The following is a 20,823-nucleotide window of genomic DNA, read 5'->3' as shown; positions in this document are numbered from 1 at the left end:
ACCTAGTAGTGGTTATCATATAGCACGTATATATACAATACTCCAACACCTGTAGCAAAAGATACCCTCGAACCGGATGAGGCTTAACTTCAACGCGAAGTTTAGTCACCACGTCGAACTATACAACTTATCGTAAGCTGAGACATATCAGTCTCTTCACAATCACAATTATGTCTGCTCAGGAAGATGCGAGTAACGCATCTCATCTTACCCAACCTTCACAGACTTAAAGGTCATGTCTGCTTTGCCTGCCATCTTAACACCACTGGTTTGAACCGGTTCAATACAAGAACGAAATCTCAGGACACGATACGAATTACCCAATGAAGTGCTACTACTACACAATCTTTATGGATAGATCGAAATCATACCTGGGATGTCATGGGCCGCGCTTTGCATGACACCTACCAGGGCTATGTTGAATAACAAACAGGAGAATCCGTCCACTTGCCCCAGGGCTCCGTGAAATCCGTACTGTTCCGACTGCATGTACAAAACTCTATCTTTGATATTGTAAGTATTGTTGACTATTTATTTTACAGCGGCTACCTGCTGCTTGGATTGGTTTTGATCTTATTGCACGTGTTTGTGAGCACACACGCAGCTACATTGTGAGCGCACACGTGATCATCAACCAACCATCGGCAATGGTCTAGTCTACCGCCAGATACTCTGTCGAACCCACCACTCGAATGACATCATCTCACACGTCACGTCAATAACACACGCACAGATACTAAATTTGTTCGCCTCTGTGCAACAGTTTTACTACAAAATGAAAAACAGCTGAGACGAGTGCTGGTGGACGGCATGCGATTCATGAGCAAATAGAAAAGAACCCCACGCGTACGGTCACACGAGTTCGTCGCTGGTATCACGTTTATTTTTATCTCCACGGGGCATTCATCTACGTCATCAAAATCATTCAAAACAAATCACAACTACCTTTGCTACGCTGGTAGCTATCGTAGCAATCATATCCGAATACTATTGTATCCTTCAAATTTGCACAACGTTGGCAAAGAAAACGAGTGAGTCTTTCCGGTTGGGATGGTAATTGGCGTTGTCGTCGTGTGCACGGTTTCACCATTGAGAAATGGTAGTATCTCGCATGATCGTCCCATTGCCAAAAAGATCGTTTGCAATGTTTAAGTTCACGGTGTACGGTTTGGACAGTCACCGTAGTGCACACAACGGTCGTGTCGACTTTCTGGCGCGGAAACGAGCGAATGCGATGAACCGTGCGTAGTGCTTGTTGGTGAAATTATAGTTGATACCCCCATCTCTACGCTTAATAGAGTGAATTCGGGTTTGTTATAAGCTGCCGCCATAATTTTGAGAAAATATTACCCTCCCTTTCGCGCGTATTTCTTCAACAAAACAAACCGAACTCAAATGTCGGCATTTGCGCAGTGGATTAAACGTTATCCTGTCGCTCGGGGCATGATCACGTACAGTTTACTATGGCCAACGGGATGCTTTATTCAGCAAAAGCTGTCTGGTAAAAAGTTAAGTAAGTGATCGTATTGAATAGTGAAAACGATAGATCCCTAATTCTTGAACTTGTCCCTGAAATGCCGCAGGTGAGATCGATTGGAAAAAGTGTTGGCGATTCTTCTTTTACGGTGGATTCATTGTTGCACCATCGCTGTACTGTTGGATACGGGTGGCTTCCATCATGTGGCCAAGGCAAAATCTAAAATCGGCCATTGCCAAGGTCAGTAGCTTTCCCCGCAGTGGTGCTCGCGTACACTGACCATCATCGTGCGATCTTGCGTTGCATGAATTCAATTCCATTTCTATTATCTGACTATTCACACTTATCTTATAGGCTTTAACTGAGCAAATAAGCTACACACCGATGGCGATGACGGCGTTCTACTTCAGCATGAGCCTACTGGAGGCAAAAACGGTCGAAGAATCACTGAACGAAGTACGCGTGAAGCTGTTTCCAACGTACAAGGTTAGTTAGCTGCATAAGGTGCTATTAAACACTATTTAAAATGATATATCTTATCCTTTCTCGTAGGTTGCATTATGTATCTGGCCATTCATACAAACATTCAACTTTTCGGTAGTGCCGGAAAAAAATCGCGTGCCCTTCGTCAGCATGTGCAGTCTACTGTGGACCATATTTTTAGCTTACATGAAGCAAAAAGAACAAAAAGAGCTAGAGGCTGGCATATTTGTAAAATAAATTTTAAGTACGTTAAACATAGCGATATACATAGCGATAGCAACGTCCCTAAAGATATTTCTTATATGTAGAGATCTTCGAAAAGACCTGTAAAAATTTGTTAATTTTTAGCGTCTTTCAATTTGTTCGTAGTATTCGTAGTTCGTATTTGTTCGTAGCGTTCACATTTCCCACCACAATTTTGCATAGTATGATGCAATAAAACCCAAGTAGAATGATAAGAACAAATAAGATTTATGATTAATTATTATTGCGCTGTTGAGTGATTACAAATCACCGGTACAACATATCCATACGATGGGTGTGCATTTACTGCCATCTATGTGTGACATTGCAAAACTAGCGCAACCCGTTGAACTATCAAGGGTTAACATCATGACGTGAACGTACCGGAAGTGAAGCAGTAGCTGTCAGCGCTCGTTTTGACAATGCACAAGCTGTCAGTGTTTCTGTCCCCTACACTCTCTCTTTCCGGCATCTTTACGATCCGTGCGTGAACACACTTTTTGGAGTGTTCAATAATTTTGATTTCGTCGCGTTTCTACACCTTCCAAAATGCCGCCGAAGTTTGATCCGAACGAGATTAAGCACGGTACGTGTTGTGAAATATTATTCAATGGGAAATATTGACTGCAAGGCAGGATTGTAAAGAAGTCTTCAGGAGGCACTGTGTGTATACCCTAGTGCGGTGCAATACCACGTATCAGCAGCTTCTATATGTGAAAATTGTTGTATATTCCCGGTTGTGAGCTGTTGCGAGCTCGTGAAGGGAAGCGATTTGCAGTCCGCAAGCACGCTGTTAATTGTGTTTCTTTCTGTTGCTACATCTGTTTACAGTCTACCTCCGTTGCGTTGGTGGAGAAGTAGGTGCTACTTCGTCCCTCGCCCCCAAGATTGGTCCGCTGGGTCTGGTAAGTAGATGTGAAGGCTCTTGTATGAATATCATGCAGTCATGCTGCTATGACACTAACATTGATATTCTCTGTGTTTAAATGCTTGCAGTCTCCGAAGAAGATTGGTGATGATATTGCCAAGGCAACCGGCGACTGGAAGGGTCTGAAGATCACCGTTTGCCTGACGATTCAAAATCGACAGGCTGCCATTTCGGTAGTACCATCGGCTGCATCTCTCATTGTGAAAGCCCTGAAGGAACCGCCACGGGACCGCAAGAAGGTGAAGAACAGTATGTATCCCGGGATAGTGTACGAACACTGGCGCATTGACAGACTGAGAAATCGGTATCAATGCTGATGTGGTTTTTTGTTTATTTATCCTCTGTGCAACAGTTAAACACAATGGTAACATCACCTTCGACGAAGTGATCAGCATCGCTCGCGTCATGCGACCCCGATCGATGGCCCGGGAGCTGTCTGGAACGTGCAAGGAAGTGCTAGGAACGGCACAGAGCGTGGGCTGCACAATCGATGGACGTTCTCCGCACGACGTGATCGATGACATTACGAGCGGTGCTATCGAGGTCCCTTCGGAATAAGCCTGCCCTGTCCGTCGTCGTTAAATATGCGCATCGTGTCTACAGTCGCGACGTACGATGCTTTATCTTTCGGCGAACGTGTTAAATAAAACATTAATATGTAACAACAAACAAACAAAGCGGGTTGCAAATTCTCGAAATACCATTCCGATTTATTAGACCAATCACTGCTCGGCTTCAACACACCAAGCGATAGGAGATGTAGCGACCGGCCGTTTCCGACGGACGAATAATTTTTACAACCTGGCCACGCTTTAGTCCGAAATATCGTGCAACCGGATCGCCCGCCTGTATCCTCATCAGCATGTTTTCCTTCAGTTTATAACGTGCAAGTAGCTCTTGTTTCTCTTCTGGTGTCATTACAACGTGTTCCGGGACTAGCTCGTGCTCGGTTATGTTGATCAGCAGCTCGGACTCGAGGAACTGCTCGAGAATGTATTTCGGTGCCATATCAACGAGCGATTGCTTTGCCGACGGAGTCATACCAGCTTGCACAACGACAATAGCACGGTGAATGTTTTCCTCCTGCATGCGGGTACAATACGTTTTGATCGTCTTAATGCCAATCTTGGGTTCGTCCGGGAAAAACACAAACATTTGATCGGTTGGATCATCGTTATGCGCTACCAGTACAATAAGATCGGACCGTGCAGGTCGTTTTTCGCTGCAAATAGCATAAGATGTCGTCATCAAGTGATGATATGGGAAAGTAAACATATATAACCACGCAGCGTTGTGCTACCAACCTGGGTTTGTCTCCAAATTGTTCCTTGAATTGCTCTAGCGTTTGGTCCAGTTCATCCTGAGTCACCAAGTAGCCTCGATCGTGGCTTAGCTGCATTACCGTTTTACGAATGCGCCACAGCTTGTACGTTTCAGCATCGTCATCCATCGTTTTTCGATAGTTCGATAATTGTTCCCTGCTCTACAACACAACTAATCAACAATGCACGCGCTCTTGAGCCTGCACCTAAACAAAATGCCTTGTCGAAACATGAGGAAACAAGAGGCTGTGCCATTTCACGAAAAATGACAGCTATACAAAAGCAACCAACCAATTGACAGCAGAGTGACGAAATACTTCAACTGTGGTAATTGTTTCGCCTCGGACGACAGGCTGTCATTGTTTCGTTTTCCGTGGAATTTTGTTTACGCAAAGCAGCAACAAAAGTTTTGCGTTTAGCAAGTTGTCCCCAATATTCCCCCTCCCGAATAGTGAGCTTTAAAAGTGTAGCTACTTCCGGATTGGAAATACTTCTGAAAATGGCCAACTCCCAGTCCCTATCGCTGCGATGGAACGATTATTCATCATACATTGCAGGTGCATTCGAATCACTTCGGTACGAAGAGGATCTCGTAGATGTAACGCTTTATTGTGAGGGCCGCAAAATACGCGCCCATAAGATGCTGCTATCGGCTTGCAGCAGCTACTTTAAGAACGTCTTCAAAGAAAATCCAAGCCAACATCCCATCATCATATTTAAGAACGTCAAGTATTCGGATCTGCAATCATTGATAGAATTCATGTACAAGGGAGAGGTGCACGTGCTGCAGGAATCGTTACCATCCTTTCTACAAACGGCAAATATATTGTCGGTTCGTGGTCTTTCTGAACCATTTTTCGATGAGCAGAACCTATCCACAACTGCGCAGGATCTACCAAGGTCTATGCTGGCACAGAAAATACTTCAAACGCAATCGCAAAACATGAACAGTGCCACGATCACAACGGATGAAGTTTATTATGCGCTAGCGACACCCGAGTCGACCTTCTCGCCACAGATAAAGACGGAAGTACAGCCTACCATCTCGCAACAGTTTATCAGCAAAGTGGTGCTAAAACCAACCAACGATCTCACCGTTCCGAACGATCTTGGTAACTCGATTATCCCACAGGTGCAGCCACAACAACAAACCAACTCGACTGCAAATGTACTACATCCTTCGACAGCCGCATTGCAAACACCAACGAAACGTGGGAAACAACACTATCGGCAAACAAATGAATCGAAGCCAGTTATATTACCTGTGGATGAACTAATCATTGCCCAAGGTTCAACTTCCCAGCCAGATGAAAGCAAGCAGTCACTTCAAGAGCTAGTTAATAGCGTATTACCCTCGCCACGACAGCTAAGAACAGCGCGCATTCTCAAGCAAAACGTTGCAACTAGCAAGGAAACGGAAACGACAAAAACGACATCACCAACTATTCCAGAGACACCAACCAACCGTTCGGAAATATACAACGCGACGACGGCACAAAGTCAAGACATATCCGAGTTCATCAATGTTGGCGAAAGTTTAGTGGCGACCTGCGGCGACGGTAGCGCATACACGCAACCAGACGAATTCGAAATGGTGTGTGAAAACATTACACACCGGTCGGAATCTGAGGAACCCATGGAACAATCGACCGGTTTCGAAATGCAGATCGTCGATATTGGTGTGGATAACACTTTTCTGGATGAAGAGGAGAAGGCTGCGGTCACACATACGGCCACGGACGACACTGAAAACACACAAAAGAAACAGTACAAATGTAACTCGTGTGACAAAAGCTTCGTCACCTGGAAATCACTCACCATGCACAGTCACATTCATAGTGGCCGCACTAAATGTAATATCTGCGGCGCGGTCCTGTCGCGCACTGCCAATCTGAAGCGGCATATGAAGCTGAAGCATGAACCATGAAGCAACGGCGAATATCCATAAACCCCCAGAATATAAGACGTTGTCATCTTTCTGATAGATATTTATCTGAAACATGTATGCCACCATAGTTATTAGTTCAGATTCTTGGATTGTCTCATAGTTGAATCTATCTGCATTTAAACATAAAACTTTCGTTTTAAACTACTAACTCCATGTTGTATCCTATTGGGAAAGCCCCATAGGAAATTAACTACATGGCGTAGTTTTGTTTATGCGAAAAAAGTACAAAAAATCGTTTGAATATTCGTTAATATTCTACATGAGCGAGGTATAATAAACTGAATTTAGATGTGATGGATGAATGTATGTTAATAACTTTGTTTATTTAAATTGTTTCGTTCATGTTGGAGATTGTTTACTACTACTTTCTTACTTTACAAGAAAGACTTACTTTCTTATTAGGCACTACAACCGTGAGTTTGGCCTGCTACAGGAGTCCTCTAAACCGCTCACGGTCGAACACTGACGATTGTCAGCCAATCCATAATCCCGGCCTTTCTGGCGGTCACATCGACATCAACATCAATATATCTTAATTTAGACCTACCATACCTCCTCTGTCCATATGGACGATCGAAAACCACTTTACGGACTAGGCTGTCCAGAGCTATTCTAGTGACATGAACAGTCCACCAGAGCCTGACGAGTCTAATCCGCTATACAACATTGAGTTCGTAATATAGCTTGTCATTGTAGCAACTCCTTACGAGACCAACATTCCCTCTGAACATCTTCTTTTCGATCGCAGCTAGCGCGGGCTTAGCCAGTTTTGAACAAAGTCCACAGCAACCACATGCACCACATCTTTAACACGTTCAGCTTCCAAATTTGGGTGATGCTCTATGGAAATCGCCGTGAACGATTTTGACCTTCGATTTTAAACCTTCAAAGAAACATCACAAAAGCGGTATTCAATAGCTGAAAGTTGACTGATCGATCTCATAGCTACATGGTTGTGTAGGTTCCTTTCCGAGGTCCAGTCGCCGCATTATTGTAATTACTCGTCAGATATCCTTAAACTCGAGACACCTGTTAAAGATGCTTACAATATCTGAGGTTTTTGTGGATTTAGTTCGGTATCGCGACCTGTATGTAGTGTTCAGTTTCGATTCCCTGAGGAACAATTGATGTTACACTCCACCAACCGACTAGGATTATCTGCAATATCAACTTATAGAACTTTGAATATTGTTTGCGAGTGTAGTTGCCTTCGCAGCTGGAAACGGTAAACACATATTTATTGAATCTTCCGAACCGACGGTGACTGGATAGAGAAATACGTACAGCGAATTAGTTACTATTGAGGCGCACAGCAATTAGAGTACTCTTTGCTTTAGATATCTGGAATCTGTGGAACAACTTTACGCTGGATTTCATATTAGTAGATAAACCACAACGGAGGAGCCGCTACAATGACGAACTGTATCACGAATTCACTGTCGTACAGTATATTAGCATCACGTCATGAGAATGACACCAGGCCGTGAAGTACTGTTAGGTCGTCCGTATGGACAGAGGAGGTGTGGTAGGTCCAAATTGAGATGAAGTGATGGCGTTGATGCGTGCACCAGAAAGGCCGGGATTAAGGATTGGCAGACTACGATGCTCGAGAGTGTGAGGTTTGGAAGACTCCTGCTACTGATAAATAAGTAAGTAACCACACATAAACCACACTGCAGTTTACCAAGTTTTACAAATCTCAGATCTGTAAATACAGATACAGATTTGGTGATAAATAAGCCGTCTTGAAAAACTGGTTAAATTTTTGTATGCATTTATTTCAATCATTTATTTATTCCTGTCTGTTTGACTTATTTGGCTGTTTAGGTGTTCGCCGTGCAGTGTTTCGTAACACGCGCCAGTACACACAAGCTTTTGAATATTTTCTATTATGCAGCCACGGTACATATTCTACTAGTTTTCCATCAGTTTCCTAATTTTTTAATTCAAGTATGTTTTACCAGTCCTGAGATTTTCTTACACTCTCAACATTTAAGCCACAAACTTCTTCCCGCTTCTATCGTTTAGCTTTTTTTTTGTTGATCGCTGCTCTATATTGGCGTATTTGACGGTGTGTTTGGGTGTCTGTCTGGTTGAGAACAGGGAAGGAGACCACATAGTTGCGGCTTGACTTTCGCGCTTTGCAGTACCACACAAACACACGGCGGCCTTATCATTATGTTCTATGTTAGGATCAAATTTCTTAGCTTTAATTAAGCCATGTTCAAGCTTTTACGGATGTATTTATCGTTATCATATTATCATTATTTTTCTGCATGATTATTACCATCATTGCTATTTGTTGGTTAGTTACTTGTTTAGCCCACGTTGTTGAGGAAAGCATGAAATGATATTCACACACCACCCTTTCCGGAACTCGGTCGACAACGAATTCTGGCAATACGCAGCAGTAGCATACGATGCATTAAAACTAGAGTTTGAAGAAAAACTTTTCGCAAGTATTATGATGTGTGTGTGTGTGTATGTGTGTAGAATGTTGTTCTAGTCTTTCTCGTTTGCAGCAGTTTGCAAATGTTTGTAATCTATTAAACCACAACAGCTCTCTGCTTTCGTTTTAACAAGTTTAAATAACTTTGCCTGCGGTTTGTGTTAACTGATAAGCCAATTGTTCTATTGTCTATCTATACTAGTTGCGTCTTTGCGTAATACTGATAAAAACATGTTTAGTATACAATGTTGTTGCTTAAACAATACACTTTGTACGAAAAAAGAATATAAAAGGTCGTGGTCTAAATTATTTCTTTATCATAGACATTACAAAAGCTCTGGTTTAAAAACCGATGCCTCATATTGTAGCCTTTCCTATGCTTGTTTTGAATGAATTAAAATTTTAAGCTAATCGAATGCACTGCATATGTTTTCGCGCAAAGGGTTTTGGTTATTGTGATTCATTGCTGGGAGCCTTATGCTTATATGCTATAATTGTTTTCTCTTTTTGTTTGACTACGGAACGGAATTAGTTTTTAATAAGATTTGTTAGAAATGCTTCTATATCACTAGGAGGTAGATACAAAATCATGATATTAATTTCACTTTAGTGAAACACATACACTAAAAAAAAAAACAATAGAAAACTAGAAACCAATACCAAGTACAAGGGCCAACGAAAAATATAAAAAACAGCACCCTGCATACAACTAACGTTCATTACTAATTTTATAACAAAATCTCACTGCTTTAATCTCTCTGATTCCTTGTCTTCCCATTCATTCCCGTGCTCAAATATCATTTCGCTCTTTCCTTATTTTTATACAAAGCCATTCAAACCCGCCCTATACAAAATTTCGTTTTTACTGGGATTGTTTTCTTTGTGGCACGTAAACATAAATGCGGTATATATAGGGTTAATCATTCAACTTGCGTACCTCTTACCGGTTCGCTTAACGTATGTAAGTTAATGATTTTTTTTGTCTGTGCCTAACTGTGTGTCTTCACTTGTTTGTTACATTTTTCTATTGGGACTTTTAAAGATGTGATTAGCTTAAAGTGTGGATTAATGTAGGTCTTTATACCGGCGTATTTCCGTTACAGCACAAACCCGCCGGCTGCTTCTTGTGGCGATATTTGCGCCTTATTGTTTATTTGGTATTTGGCAATCCTGTTTCGGTTCACTAGTTGCTATTCAACTGTTTTGCTCTTTCTATTATTATTTCATATCGAATTGGCATATTGATTCATTCACAAAGATTCGCGAATCGTTGCAGAATAATTATCTATTTCTTTGTATCAGTAGTTTGGGAAAATTGTAGCTTCTTCATAAAACAAGCCATAAAGCCCGTGCATTAAAATTTGTATACACATCTTAACCAACCGGCAATCAAGAATAGGTTTTACCGACGACGATCGGACAATGGGGAAGAAATTGAGATCGGTTACGAGTAGAATGCAATTTGTGCGTAAAAATTGGTGAAAAAATTCACCATTGTGTGGTGAAATACTGGGGCAAAATAATAGGTTATACCATGAATGTATAACGATCGTCTTGCGGTTTCGGCGTGCATGGACTTATGCAACCGGATAGTGAGCTAATAAAATGCAGGACATCACCAGAAGAAGACAGAGTCGGAAACCCAGATGAAATTAAAAGAGAGCATACAATGAGAGACAAACAGGAAATATATAGGCGCAGCGAATGGAGCCAACAGCTCAAAGCTACGATTCAAATAAACAACGTACATAATGTGAAAAACTGACAAAGTAAAAGTATGGAACAAAACGATTTTAGAAGAAAAAAAACTAACCTTTAAATAACAAACTAATGCAACACACAAGCAAAATAAGCACAAGATCACAAAACATCAAGAATAAACGAGGAGCTGTAGAAGAGCAAAGCAAAACAAAAAGATAATCATTTAACATTATAATACTGCTATAATCATTGTCTCATTGTCTATTCTTATCGCCTACTAACATCGTGAATCAGAACTAGTTAGGTAATATGTGGGGCAGGAAGATTGGTTTACACACGAAATCTACTTTATATCCAACACAACGGTAGGGTGGATTGCTCACTTTGCAAAATGGAAATTATGATACTTCCAAAGAATGCTAACGCAAAGCGAAGCGAAAGATGCAACAAAATATGCATCGAAATTCATTACCCTAGCTAATACAATAGTAATAACTGTTGAAGTTTGCCGAAAACGAACCAAAACTTTGACGGTGCACTTGTTTGCATGGTGCCAACGAACGCTCAGCAATTGTTTGTTTTGTTTTAGACAAACTGAAAACGTTGTCGAACTTGCCGAACCAGCTTTTTCTTGCCCTTGTAGGCTATTGTAATGTTTTCGATTAGACGAGAAAAATGGGCCGGTCCATCGCGCGCTAGCATAAATGTGTCACGCGCTTTGCTGAGGAAGTCAATGAAATCACTATAATGGCGCGGAGAGATGTGCGATAATCTGTTGAAAAGAAAAAAAAAAACATATGCATTAATGATACCACTCTTATGTAATTTCGTTTCCCACAAGTACCTTGAATGTGTAGTATTGACATATGCCGAAACGGCTGCTTCCAGTAACTGATTTAACGGTTCACGATCATAGCTTAACTTGATGCATTGTCTCAAATTGTTACCTGTAGATTTAAGATCGATAATATTTTAACTTCCCCTTGTTAAACAAACCGAAAACCCCGCTTTGAATGTGTTCTTACCTCTTGCTCCGTGTGCGCCAAAATTGTGCAACCCAGGTGTAGGAACGCTACAACGTCTTAGTATATCCGATAGCACTGTTGCACATTGCACGTTCTTTATCACTAACGGTATCATCTTCGATAATTCTGTCTTGCCAAGCGAATGAGATAATGCGCACGCCCAGTGTATATCGTTGATAGCGGGATGCGTGTCTTGATTGTATGCCAGCTGGACGTTTTTCATCGCTAGCATAGCCAAATTGTATGCACGTGCTGGATAGCCACGATGTTCCATATATCTGTATCCACAAACGAGCAAGCGAAAAAAAAATTGTATAAAAAACATAATCACAAACAATGATCAAAATCAAAATGATCTGTAGCTGATCGTTACATACCGTGCAATAGTAAACAGTTGACTAGATGTCATGATGTGAGTCGCAGCATCTATTACTATATGATATGCTGTTTCGAAGGCCATTGCGTCGTTCTCGCATAACGTCAGCGCATTCAGGGCACAGTTTGGTGGATCTTTTGTGGCACACTGTAGTGCCAACGTACGGGCACAGTTAGACAACTCGTCCTGCTGGCGGAAGTTAAGATTCAGTCTCATGATCGTCGAATGTGACATGATAGTTGTTGCAACTGGCCCCGTTGCTTCCGTTGGCGTAAATAGGTGATACCTAGTTAGCAAAACAAAGCGAGCAAGAGGAAAAACGAAGTTGTAAAACATATACAAAATAAAATAAAACGGGACAAATTTTTGCGATTGCTTACCAATTTTGCATAATGGACATTAGGGCGTCAATACCGACATGAGACGCACAGGTTACCAACCACCGAACCATTTCACGGCGGCGCCAATTTAAGCACGTGAGTGTCATGCGCATTACCTGTAGGCCCAATTCGAATGCTACACCGAGCAGAGTTTGACTGCGTGGACCATTTTCTGGTGTAGCAAAGCGGAACGCATCTTGAGCGAGCTATATAAAAGACAAAAAAAAAGAGTTCACAAAGGCCACTCCTTTCATGTTGAAATGAAGATTGCTTACCTTAAACAGATGTGACGAACTGTGTATGTTTCGTCGGGCATTCTGTAGCACAGCAGACAGACGTTTCGTATCACCCTTAGCCGCACTCAGCATCGTTGAACTGAGCGAACACTGTTGCGTCTCCAAGTGTCCTAGGGTCCACCAACGCGGATAGGGTGAATGCATGAAGTTGTTGTGCTGTAGCTCAATACCGTTCACCGAAGCACCTTCGTTGATATTCTCCAGTATTGGGAAACGCATTGCGCGCAGTCCTATCTCGAACGCCAAATCTGAATGTTGATTCAGCAATGAGGCGAACAGAAAGCGAGCCAACGTGTGCATTGGCACCGATTCAGGATGTATCATCTCGCCTAAACCACTCGTTGGGCCACCATCTAGCAGTTGGACGCTAAGTTTTCGCAGTATGCCTACTAGCACCGAGTCAAGATCGATGCTTCGTAGTCGCTGTATTAACTGATCCTGCTGCTTACAGATTACGTGCTGCGCATACAACCCATGTGGCATAATACGTTGCTTACTTAACGCCAGAATGGCCGCTTCAAATGCCAGTGTTAAATATGTCTCATGCCTGTCGGTTGAATCCACTATAGGTAGGTGCCGATACTTCGGAGCGATAATGTTAATATCTTCCGGTGCTGCAGATCCAGCACCATTGCCGGGACCACCGCCAGCACCACCGTTGCCGGCATCATACGCCATGCGGCTCATTTCGTTCATTTGGACAGTAACTGCCTCCGGTATTAAAGATGCCTCCGTCAGACAATCGAAAATGCAAGCGATGGCGTCAAGTGGAAACTCTACCTCGCATCCCACGCTGCAATCGATGCATTTCGAAAGGCAATTTGGCTTTCGGTTGACTTTTATCGGCTCCAGTAAAGCGGATGATGTTATCGTGGAACCACTCGAAGCACTTGATCGACTCGGACCAGCCGGTGAAGCATTAACAGAGCTGTTGGTACAACTACTATGACTTCCTGAACCGGTACCACCTGCTCCACCTGCCGTGGGTATGGCATTTTTGTGCTTTCCAAGCGCCATAGGACAATCGTCTTTATGTTGATGATGCTGTCCAGACATTATATCGCAATCGGTACCACTGAACGATCCCATTATTGATCGATCAAAGGTTTTGGACATCGAACTTGAAGCCAACGGTTGTGCATGATGACCGTGTCCCGATGAAACAGACGACGAAGAGGAAGGTCCGGGCATACCGTACATTGCACCATTGTTGTACATTGCAGATTGGGGTCCACTGGCATGCATTACACATCCACCACACGTCGATGACATCCCCGTAGACGGAACGTAGGATGGTCCAGGTAGTGGTGGTTGCGTTTTGTGTTGGGAGTGATGCTGAGCCATTGCCAAAGAGCAACAGATGGGCTTGACGCAGCATGACACCGTTGTGCTCATAGACGGTAGTCCAACGTTGGCATCCTGCGGTGGATGACATGGTGGTGGTGCTGTCGAGTGGCTTTGGGTCGGTGGTGGTGGTGGCAATGTTTCCTCCTTATGGATTGGACAATTACACTTTGTTGGAAACGATGAAGACGAAGCAGCGGAGGAAGACTTCGATGTTGAAGCAGAGGTTGAAGCAGAGGTTACAATTGAACCAGCAGCATTGGAACTACCGGAGGTGGTGTGTGATGAGACCGTCGTTACTGTTATCGATGACTGTGTGCTGGTGGCGGACATCGACGATTCTGAAGGCATGACTGTGCCGTGCGTTCGGGATGTTGATGGGCCCGGTACTGGGCATGCAGGAGGAGGAGGATGACGAATTCCTACCGGAACGATCATTCCTGCTCCCGAAGATGCGTGGTGCTGGTTTTGAAGTTGTTGCTGGTGATGATTATGATGATGATGATGCTGATTATGATGGTGGTGTTGATGGTTTGGTGGAATATTTGGGAACTTCATGTACCGAAAATCGCGACTGCAGTGAGGTTGTTGGGCCTGCTGCGAAGAGCTTGTAGAGCAATGCGGTATTTTACGATACAGGTCATGTGGAGCCGGCTGAATTATTCCAGGACCATTAGGACCGGTGGCAATGAAATGATTACATTTTGCCGAGCTACATATCATCCCACTTGAATTACGATGAATTCGTTGGTGCTGGGAAACGACACTCGATGCCGAAGACATTGGCGGTGCTGGAGGAGCCGGTGGATGATGACTGTGATGGGTATTGTTGACACTGGCGTGCGAGGGACCAGCCATCGGTGGACCATTATGCTTTAGTGAAGATCCACCAGAACCCACCGATTCGTAGTAACATTTAATTTGAATACACTTGGAACAATCTTTCTTCATTGCCGGCACTGGGGGCGCATGGGATGCATGCAGATCTGGCGGCATCATTGGCGCAGGCGGTGGAACCGGAAAGTGGGGTGTTGAGCTTTGTGACTGATGACGGTGCGACTGGCACTGGCATCCAGCCTTTATTCCAGAGGATGTAGATGCCTGTGGTTGGTGTTGCTGTTGCAACAAATGCTGATGCTGATGATGATGCTGACTTGGATGTTGCTGTTGATGCTGTTGCTGCATAATTTGCTGCTGCTGAATTGAAGCGGAAGATGATGATGGCAACGGTGGTGGCAGCGGAGGTAACAGGGAATGGTGCATATGTTTAGTCGCGTTGGACTCTTTCCTGCACGATGCTGACTCTGCCGGTATAACCTTCGGAGGCCCACAATTACAACGAGGCCCTGCCGCGTTTGACGAACCTGAACCAGAATTAGAGGGCCCCGGAACAGGCTGTTCCGCAGTGCTTGCTTGAGTGGGAGGTAACTTTGGTTTGTGACGAAGCCATAGTGCTTGTGCTTCGCGCTGAATTTCACGCATCGTTCGTACAACGCTGACCGACAATCTGAGTGCAGCTTCCATGTGACCATGCGAACGCAACGAATCGATTCTGGCCGCAGTCATAGAAATCTTCTCATGCCATAACGGCTGACCATTTGCATTGAAGTTAGACTTTACGCTCGGATGGTTCGCTACCGGGGCCTTACTAGAACCGGCAATTTGCACTGAATTGCGACTGGAAAGCTTATAACTGTCGGACTCTAGGATGCGTTTCAGGTGTTCATTTTCCCATGACATGTTCACTGCATCGAGCGCTTTATGAAAAATGGTACGAGGTGTTTTGTTACCATTTCTGCTCACCCATGAACCATTATTCAGCTTGAGACGCTTACATGGACGACCGCTACCAGCGCCGTTTCCATCACCAACATTTACCGGTTTTACGCGCGCTTCTACGGATGCATTTCCGTTCAGCCCCGAACCACCGGCCACAGCTGATCCATCGTCCGTGCTAATGCGCCTCGAACTAGGTCCAGCTTCCGGGTCCAGATCCATTTCATCGACATCGTCCTTTGATTCCTTTGTTTTCTTGACCACATGGGAAGAAGAAATCGAGCTTGGTCCCGCTTCATCATCGTCTTCGGTTGACTTTTTGCACACGGGTTTGTCTTTGCCTTGTTCTTCACATTCATCGCAATCATCGTGTGCTATGCGGCGAGCATCATTATTTAAAGCTGAGTTGGAAGACATTCCAGAAGAGGGATTCGTTTCTACATCGATAGGACCGACACGGCGATGATTTAATCCCGACGGTCCGGGTTTCTCAAAGTCCAGCTCTACATCTTTCTGGTGATCATCAACCATGGTTAAAATCGAAGAATTAGAGGAGGAAGAGGATGAGGACGAGGACGAGAAAGAAGCTCCGGCAATCGTTTCAATTGCTTCATCGCTCGACCGCATCTTCAATGTACCAACCGTAGCCGTTCCACTCGTCACCGTCATATCAATATCCTTCGATAGCTCAATGCAATCTTGGTTGGCATCTTCATTTACATCGAAATTACGTGCACTGACACTAGCCGCTATTGATACACTGCCCCCAGCTGCTGCAACACAATCGAAGAACTTTTTCGGCTTTATATCGTCCAAAAATACTGGTCGATTGCACTCGCATTTATCCTCCCCACAGATGCATGGACTCTGGAAGAAGCCCACATTTCCTGTACCAGATTTGGAGCTACCACCAGCAACACCACTACTGACGGTTCCACTTACTCTACCCACTACGCCATTCGACGACGAAGTACCGATACCAGCCCCATCAACATCCATCGATTCTCGCGAGCTATCGTCATTTTCTGGCATCATTTCTGGTAACCGATGTTCTTCTTCTTGAACGTTCATCAGGTTGAGGTTCATGAAGTCTCGTACCTCTCCATCTTCGTCCCGATGTTCTCTACTCGGACCGGGCTCCGCTCCATCGGCAAAGTTAATATCCTGTAAAATATTGTGAACTTGATCGACCACATCTTCCTCCATACCGTTGTCGTCTACTCTGCGCCTTTCCGCTTCGTCATCCTCATGATGGTGGTCATCTTCGTCATCATGATCATTGATTGCCCCACCATTCTCATTGCCGTCTTCCTCTTCGTCCTGTCCATTGTTACCAACACCTTCGTCCTCGTTCGCATCATCCATCTCATCATCGGAATCGGAATCCGTCTCGGAGCTATCGTACTGGTCGTTGTGATGATTATTTCCACCTCGATTCGCATTATCTCCATTGCGATGCTTCATGGCACCGTAGCGATGATTGTAGTGATTGCGATTCGGATTGTCGTGACCACCTCCACCGATAGGTTGATTATTGTGTTGCTGTTGGTGCTGGTGTGGCTGATGGTGGTGATTGTAGTACATCATATTGCGTAGATTATTCTCGCGAAAGAATCTATTTCGATCGCGCTCTCTTTCCCGATTCGACCTATCACGTACGCTCTCACGGCTGGATGAGGGAGACGTCCGCAAGTCCGGATCCTCCTGTGGGCACACTTCGCTTTTGGACCACTTCTCTAGCAGCGATTTCCAGTGCATTCGTTCTCCGTGCGATGATTTCGGGTTCAACACTATGCATACCCACAAGGCACCGAGTTGATCCCACAGTTGGCGACATTTTTCCGTCATCGGTGTGCCATGGTTTTTCCACAGCACCAGCCGCGGATCGCTTAGGAACTGCTCCGTAATCAGTGTCAGCATACGGGCACCATTCGAGTCTTGCGCACGTAACATTTCGCGTACCTTACCGAACAGTGAATTCAAATGCTTGCTGCTGTAGTAGTAGCTACCCTGGCCAAGATACGTCTTGACCGCCTCGCAAACCTGCGTTTCATCCAGATGCCACGAATGGTCATCATCCTTGGATGCACCGGCGGTTGGATCTGGTGCACCACAGATGGAATTGATTTCCGAACGCTGCTGCAGTATCTCGTCTGCCAACCGCTGTGCCGTTGGCAATACTTCCGTGTGATGTTCGGCGATCAGGTATTGGATGAATTTCTGTAACTGTTGCCGGTTCATCTGGAGCAGCGTCTCGGATATAGGAACTCGTAGTTTCACCGAATCAGCATTCCGTATTCGGTACAGGGCTAAAGCGACCACGTGATGGCACCAAAATATATCCTTTGTGTCGCAACTGCACGTCACAGATGTTATTTTGCATCTGCAATAAATAATGCAAATATTAGCCTAAATTCGGTGAATGGTTTGTGTGCGTTAACATCGCACATAATACCTACCGATCGAAACTGACGGATACTTTGAATTTCTTATTTTCCTCCATTCCTGACCCATTGGAAGCGCCCTGTCCACCGATCGTGATGTTATTAAACGCATCGCGATGATCCATATTGGCACCGTTGAAAGGCTGCTGCCCATTCGGAGGCATTTGCTGAGCGGCAGCCATACCGATTGGCTGTTGTGCTACCACCACCATATGTGCGCCACCCGGGGGCGGCGGAACACCGGCAGCAGCGGCGGCGGCTGCCGCAGCAGCCACAGCTGCCGCCGCAGCCACCTGGATACCGACTCCCGGCCCCGGGCCACCACCCCCAGCAGCACCACCCTGTGGTTGCACTTGATGCACCATAGGCGGTGCTGGCGGTGGTGGTGACAGTGGTGGTGCATGATGGTTTGGATGCGGATGGTGCTGTTGCTGCTGGTGGTGATGGTGGGCAGGATGATGCTGATGTGCATGATGATGGTGCGGCTGCTGCTGATGATGATTATGATGATGGTAATTATTGTAAAGATTCTGGTTTGCCGGTGGCAGTGGATAGCCTAGCTCATTATTGCGGCTTCCGGAAGATGAGCCGGCTACGTTGTGGACACTGCTGTGACGTTCGATTTGGTTCGGTGGGTGTGACCACACGATCCCGCTTAGATGGAAGCCCACCTGAAGGACGTTTTCCACACAGCCCGTTTCAACCAATTTCAATCCGGTACAGAAGCTAAGGCTTTGCGATTCCACCGAGTTAATGGAGGAAACCCTACAGAGGAAAGCAATTAGTTGATCGTCACCCTATGTTCATTTGCAACAAACTCACCTTGACAGGGAACTGTACATGCAGATGTCCTTTTCGTTGCGTGGAAAGGACCAAAACACAATGCGCCTTTGAACCGGTTCCGGGATCCGGTCGTACCGTTCCTCGATCTTCTGGAATGGTTCATTCTGGGCGACGATTCGGGCAGTAATGTCCAGCAGTGAGTAGGGTTGGTGATAGGGTCCATGAGATTTTGCCGATGTGCTGCTACTTTTACTACAGTTGGACGCTTTGGCAGGATCTCGGCTGCAGTAAAACATTATTTAGCTCCTTTTTTGTATAGCGGCTCCACGACACGGAACGAAATACAGCAGAGGTTTCGGGCAGGATTTTCACAGGTTTTTCAATGCCGCTTCTGTACCGAATGCGTGCTACTAGAACCACAGTAAATTACGCCTATCTTCGATATCTGCGATAGAGCAACTTCTAGGTACTAGACCTATACAACCTCGAGGACCGACGGTCTATCGGGTACCTGGTGATCTTCATCCTGTTGGTACGTATCTTCGTTTAACCGACTCCAAGGGAATATTGATCACACTCTCCCCCTTATGTAATGTGATCTGTCCGTTGTACATAAAAGAAAGAAAAGGTTGATAAGTACAAATTTTCTATACAATAATTAATAAATGCGTATAATCAGCCAAACAGTCTTCAATGGGTTGGCTATACGGATGAAGCACCATTTGGGGTACTCCGATTGTATGTAACACTTATTTCGTCTTCGCGAAGACGATACCATTTCAAGACTTTTCTAAAAGACCAATAGGAATAAATTAACAAAACTTCCTGCTGTAGTATTTTGGCAGTATTTAACGTTCGATTAATCATTTCTCAGTTAGTTCGTACAAGTTAGACTTGTTTAATACCTTTTTGCCGGGTAGTCTTGCCCCCCAAAAAATACAAAGTATATCCACTTGAATACACCGATACGGACCTGATCCCATAGGGCGGGTATATATATATACATATATTGGTAAGCTAAAATCGATCTACTAAAAACCGAGACCAGCTGTAAGTGGAAGAAATTGAGCACTGTGAGATATGATTATCGTCGTTTTACTGCCGCCCAAACCCCGGCGTGTGTTGGTGGTGTCGCGTGACGAGGTCCACTCACTATCTGGAGTGTCATTTCAGAGCAGAGAACGGGTATGAAGAAAAACAACACTTCGGCACTTGGGCGGCGTTCCATCCGGTTCTACCCCACACTCAACCGCCGGGAATTGGTTGTGGGAGAGAGTTTTCAAATTTTATTGATGGTCACAGGGTACGGCACAAGCAATTTCCATCTGTTGGTGCCACTCCAATCTCCTCTCCTGGGAAGTGTGTTTGCGTGTGAACTGGGCAGCCAAAAATGTCATTCTCCACGTGCCACGAAGAAGATGGGCATTATATTCGAATGGTGTCGCCATGCACATGTAATACTATTATGGTTTTTAATTGTAATAAAGCACGTACATATATAACGCAATAAACTGAGCGGTTTGTCCGATTGTGTGTCCCTGTGACACGCGTTGCAACACGGTAGTAACGAGTTCGAACTGAACCGAAAGGTAGGACGGGTTTGCTCTGCTAGTAAAGCTGCCACCAGAAGGTACCCCCCAGCAAAGTATTCTCTCCATACGAGACAGTCAAACCGACTGACTATAGGCAGGCATGCACAGTTTCGAGAAAAAACCCCCCATGTGAGCCATAATCGAGCAGCAGCCATTCCACACAAAAATAATAATCCCGGTCGGTTCGGTTCTTCCCATCATCCTACGGAAACACACAGCTAAAGTAGTCATCGTAATCGTTCAAGTCCAGTGGTGG

General features: G+C 44.7%; 5 protein-coding genes across 5 annotated transcripts; 3 read left to right on the top strand and 2 right to left on the bottom strand.

Annotated features, from left to right (window-relative positions):
• Positions 1–1,395: 1,395 nt before the first annotated feature.
• LOC128711910 (mpv17-like protein) lies at positions 1,396–2,197 on the top strand. The gene is made up of 4 exons (XM_053806801.1): positions 1,396–1,513; positions 1,584–1,717; positions 1,832–1,963; positions 2,030–2,197. The coding sequence occupies exons 1-4, from the start codon at positions 1,396–1,398 to the stop codon at positions 2,195–2,197; spliced, it is 552 nt and encodes a 183-aa protein (XP_053662776.1).
• A 469-nt stretch (positions 2,198–2,666) lies between these two features.
• On the top strand, positions 2,667–3,689 carry LOC128715326 (60S ribosomal protein L12). Its single transcript, XM_053810208.1, has 4 exons — positions 2,667–2,789; positions 3,035–3,108; positions 3,200–3,380; positions 3,484–3,689. Exons 1-4 carry the CDS (start codon positions 2,753–2,755, stop codon positions 3,687–3,689), a joined length of 498 nt encoding a protein of 165 aa, XP_053666183.1. The 5' UTR covers positions 2,667–2,752.
• Positions 3,690–3,866: 177 nt separating this feature from the next.
• Positions 3,867–4,590, bottom strand: LOC128713654 (DNA-directed RNA polymerases I, II, and III subunit RPABC1). The gene is made up of 2 exons (XM_053808517.1): positions 4,436–4,590; positions 3,867–4,353 (listed from the first exon to the last, which is right to left on the bottom strand). Exons 1-2 carry the CDS (start codon positions 4,579–4,581, stop codon positions 3,867–3,869), a joined length of 633 nt encoding a protein of 210 aa, XP_053664492.1. The 5' UTR covers positions 4,582–4,590.
• A 362-nt stretch (positions 4,591–4,952) lies between these two features.
• Positions 4,953–6,380, top strand: LOC128712572 (modifier of mdg4-like). The gene has a single exon (XM_053807464.1). It carries the CDS (start codon positions 4,953–4,955, stop codon positions 6,378–6,380), a length of 1,428 nt encoding a protein of 475 aa, XP_053663439.1.
• Positions 6,381–11,136: 4,756 nt separating this feature from the next.
• On the bottom strand, positions 11,137–19,271 carry LOC128711818 (uncharacterized). Its single transcript, XM_053806705.1, has 8 exons — positions 19,015–19,271; positions 18,208–18,957; positions 12,608–18,131; positions 12,333–12,538; positions 11,954–12,238; positions 11,577–11,854; positions 11,396–11,498; positions 11,137–11,323 (listed from the first exon to the last, which is right to left on the bottom strand). The coding sequence occupies exons 1-8, from the start codon at positions 19,269–19,271 to the stop codon at positions 11,137–11,139; spliced, it is 7,590 nt and encodes a 2,529-aa protein (XP_053662680.1).
• Between the last annotated feature and the right edge of the window lie 1,552 nt (positions 19,272–20,823).

Source organism: Anopheles marshallii, chromosome 3 (genome assembly GCF_943734725.1).
Source record: "Anopheles marshallii chromosome 3, idAnoMarsDA_429_01, whole genome shotgun sequence".
Classification (NCBI taxonomy): domain Eukaryota; kingdom Metazoa; phylum Arthropoda; class Insecta; order Diptera; family Culicidae; genus Anopheles; species Anopheles marshallii.
Note: the sequence above shows the minus strand (reverse complement) of the source record. Positions and strands in the feature narration are given on the sequence as shown.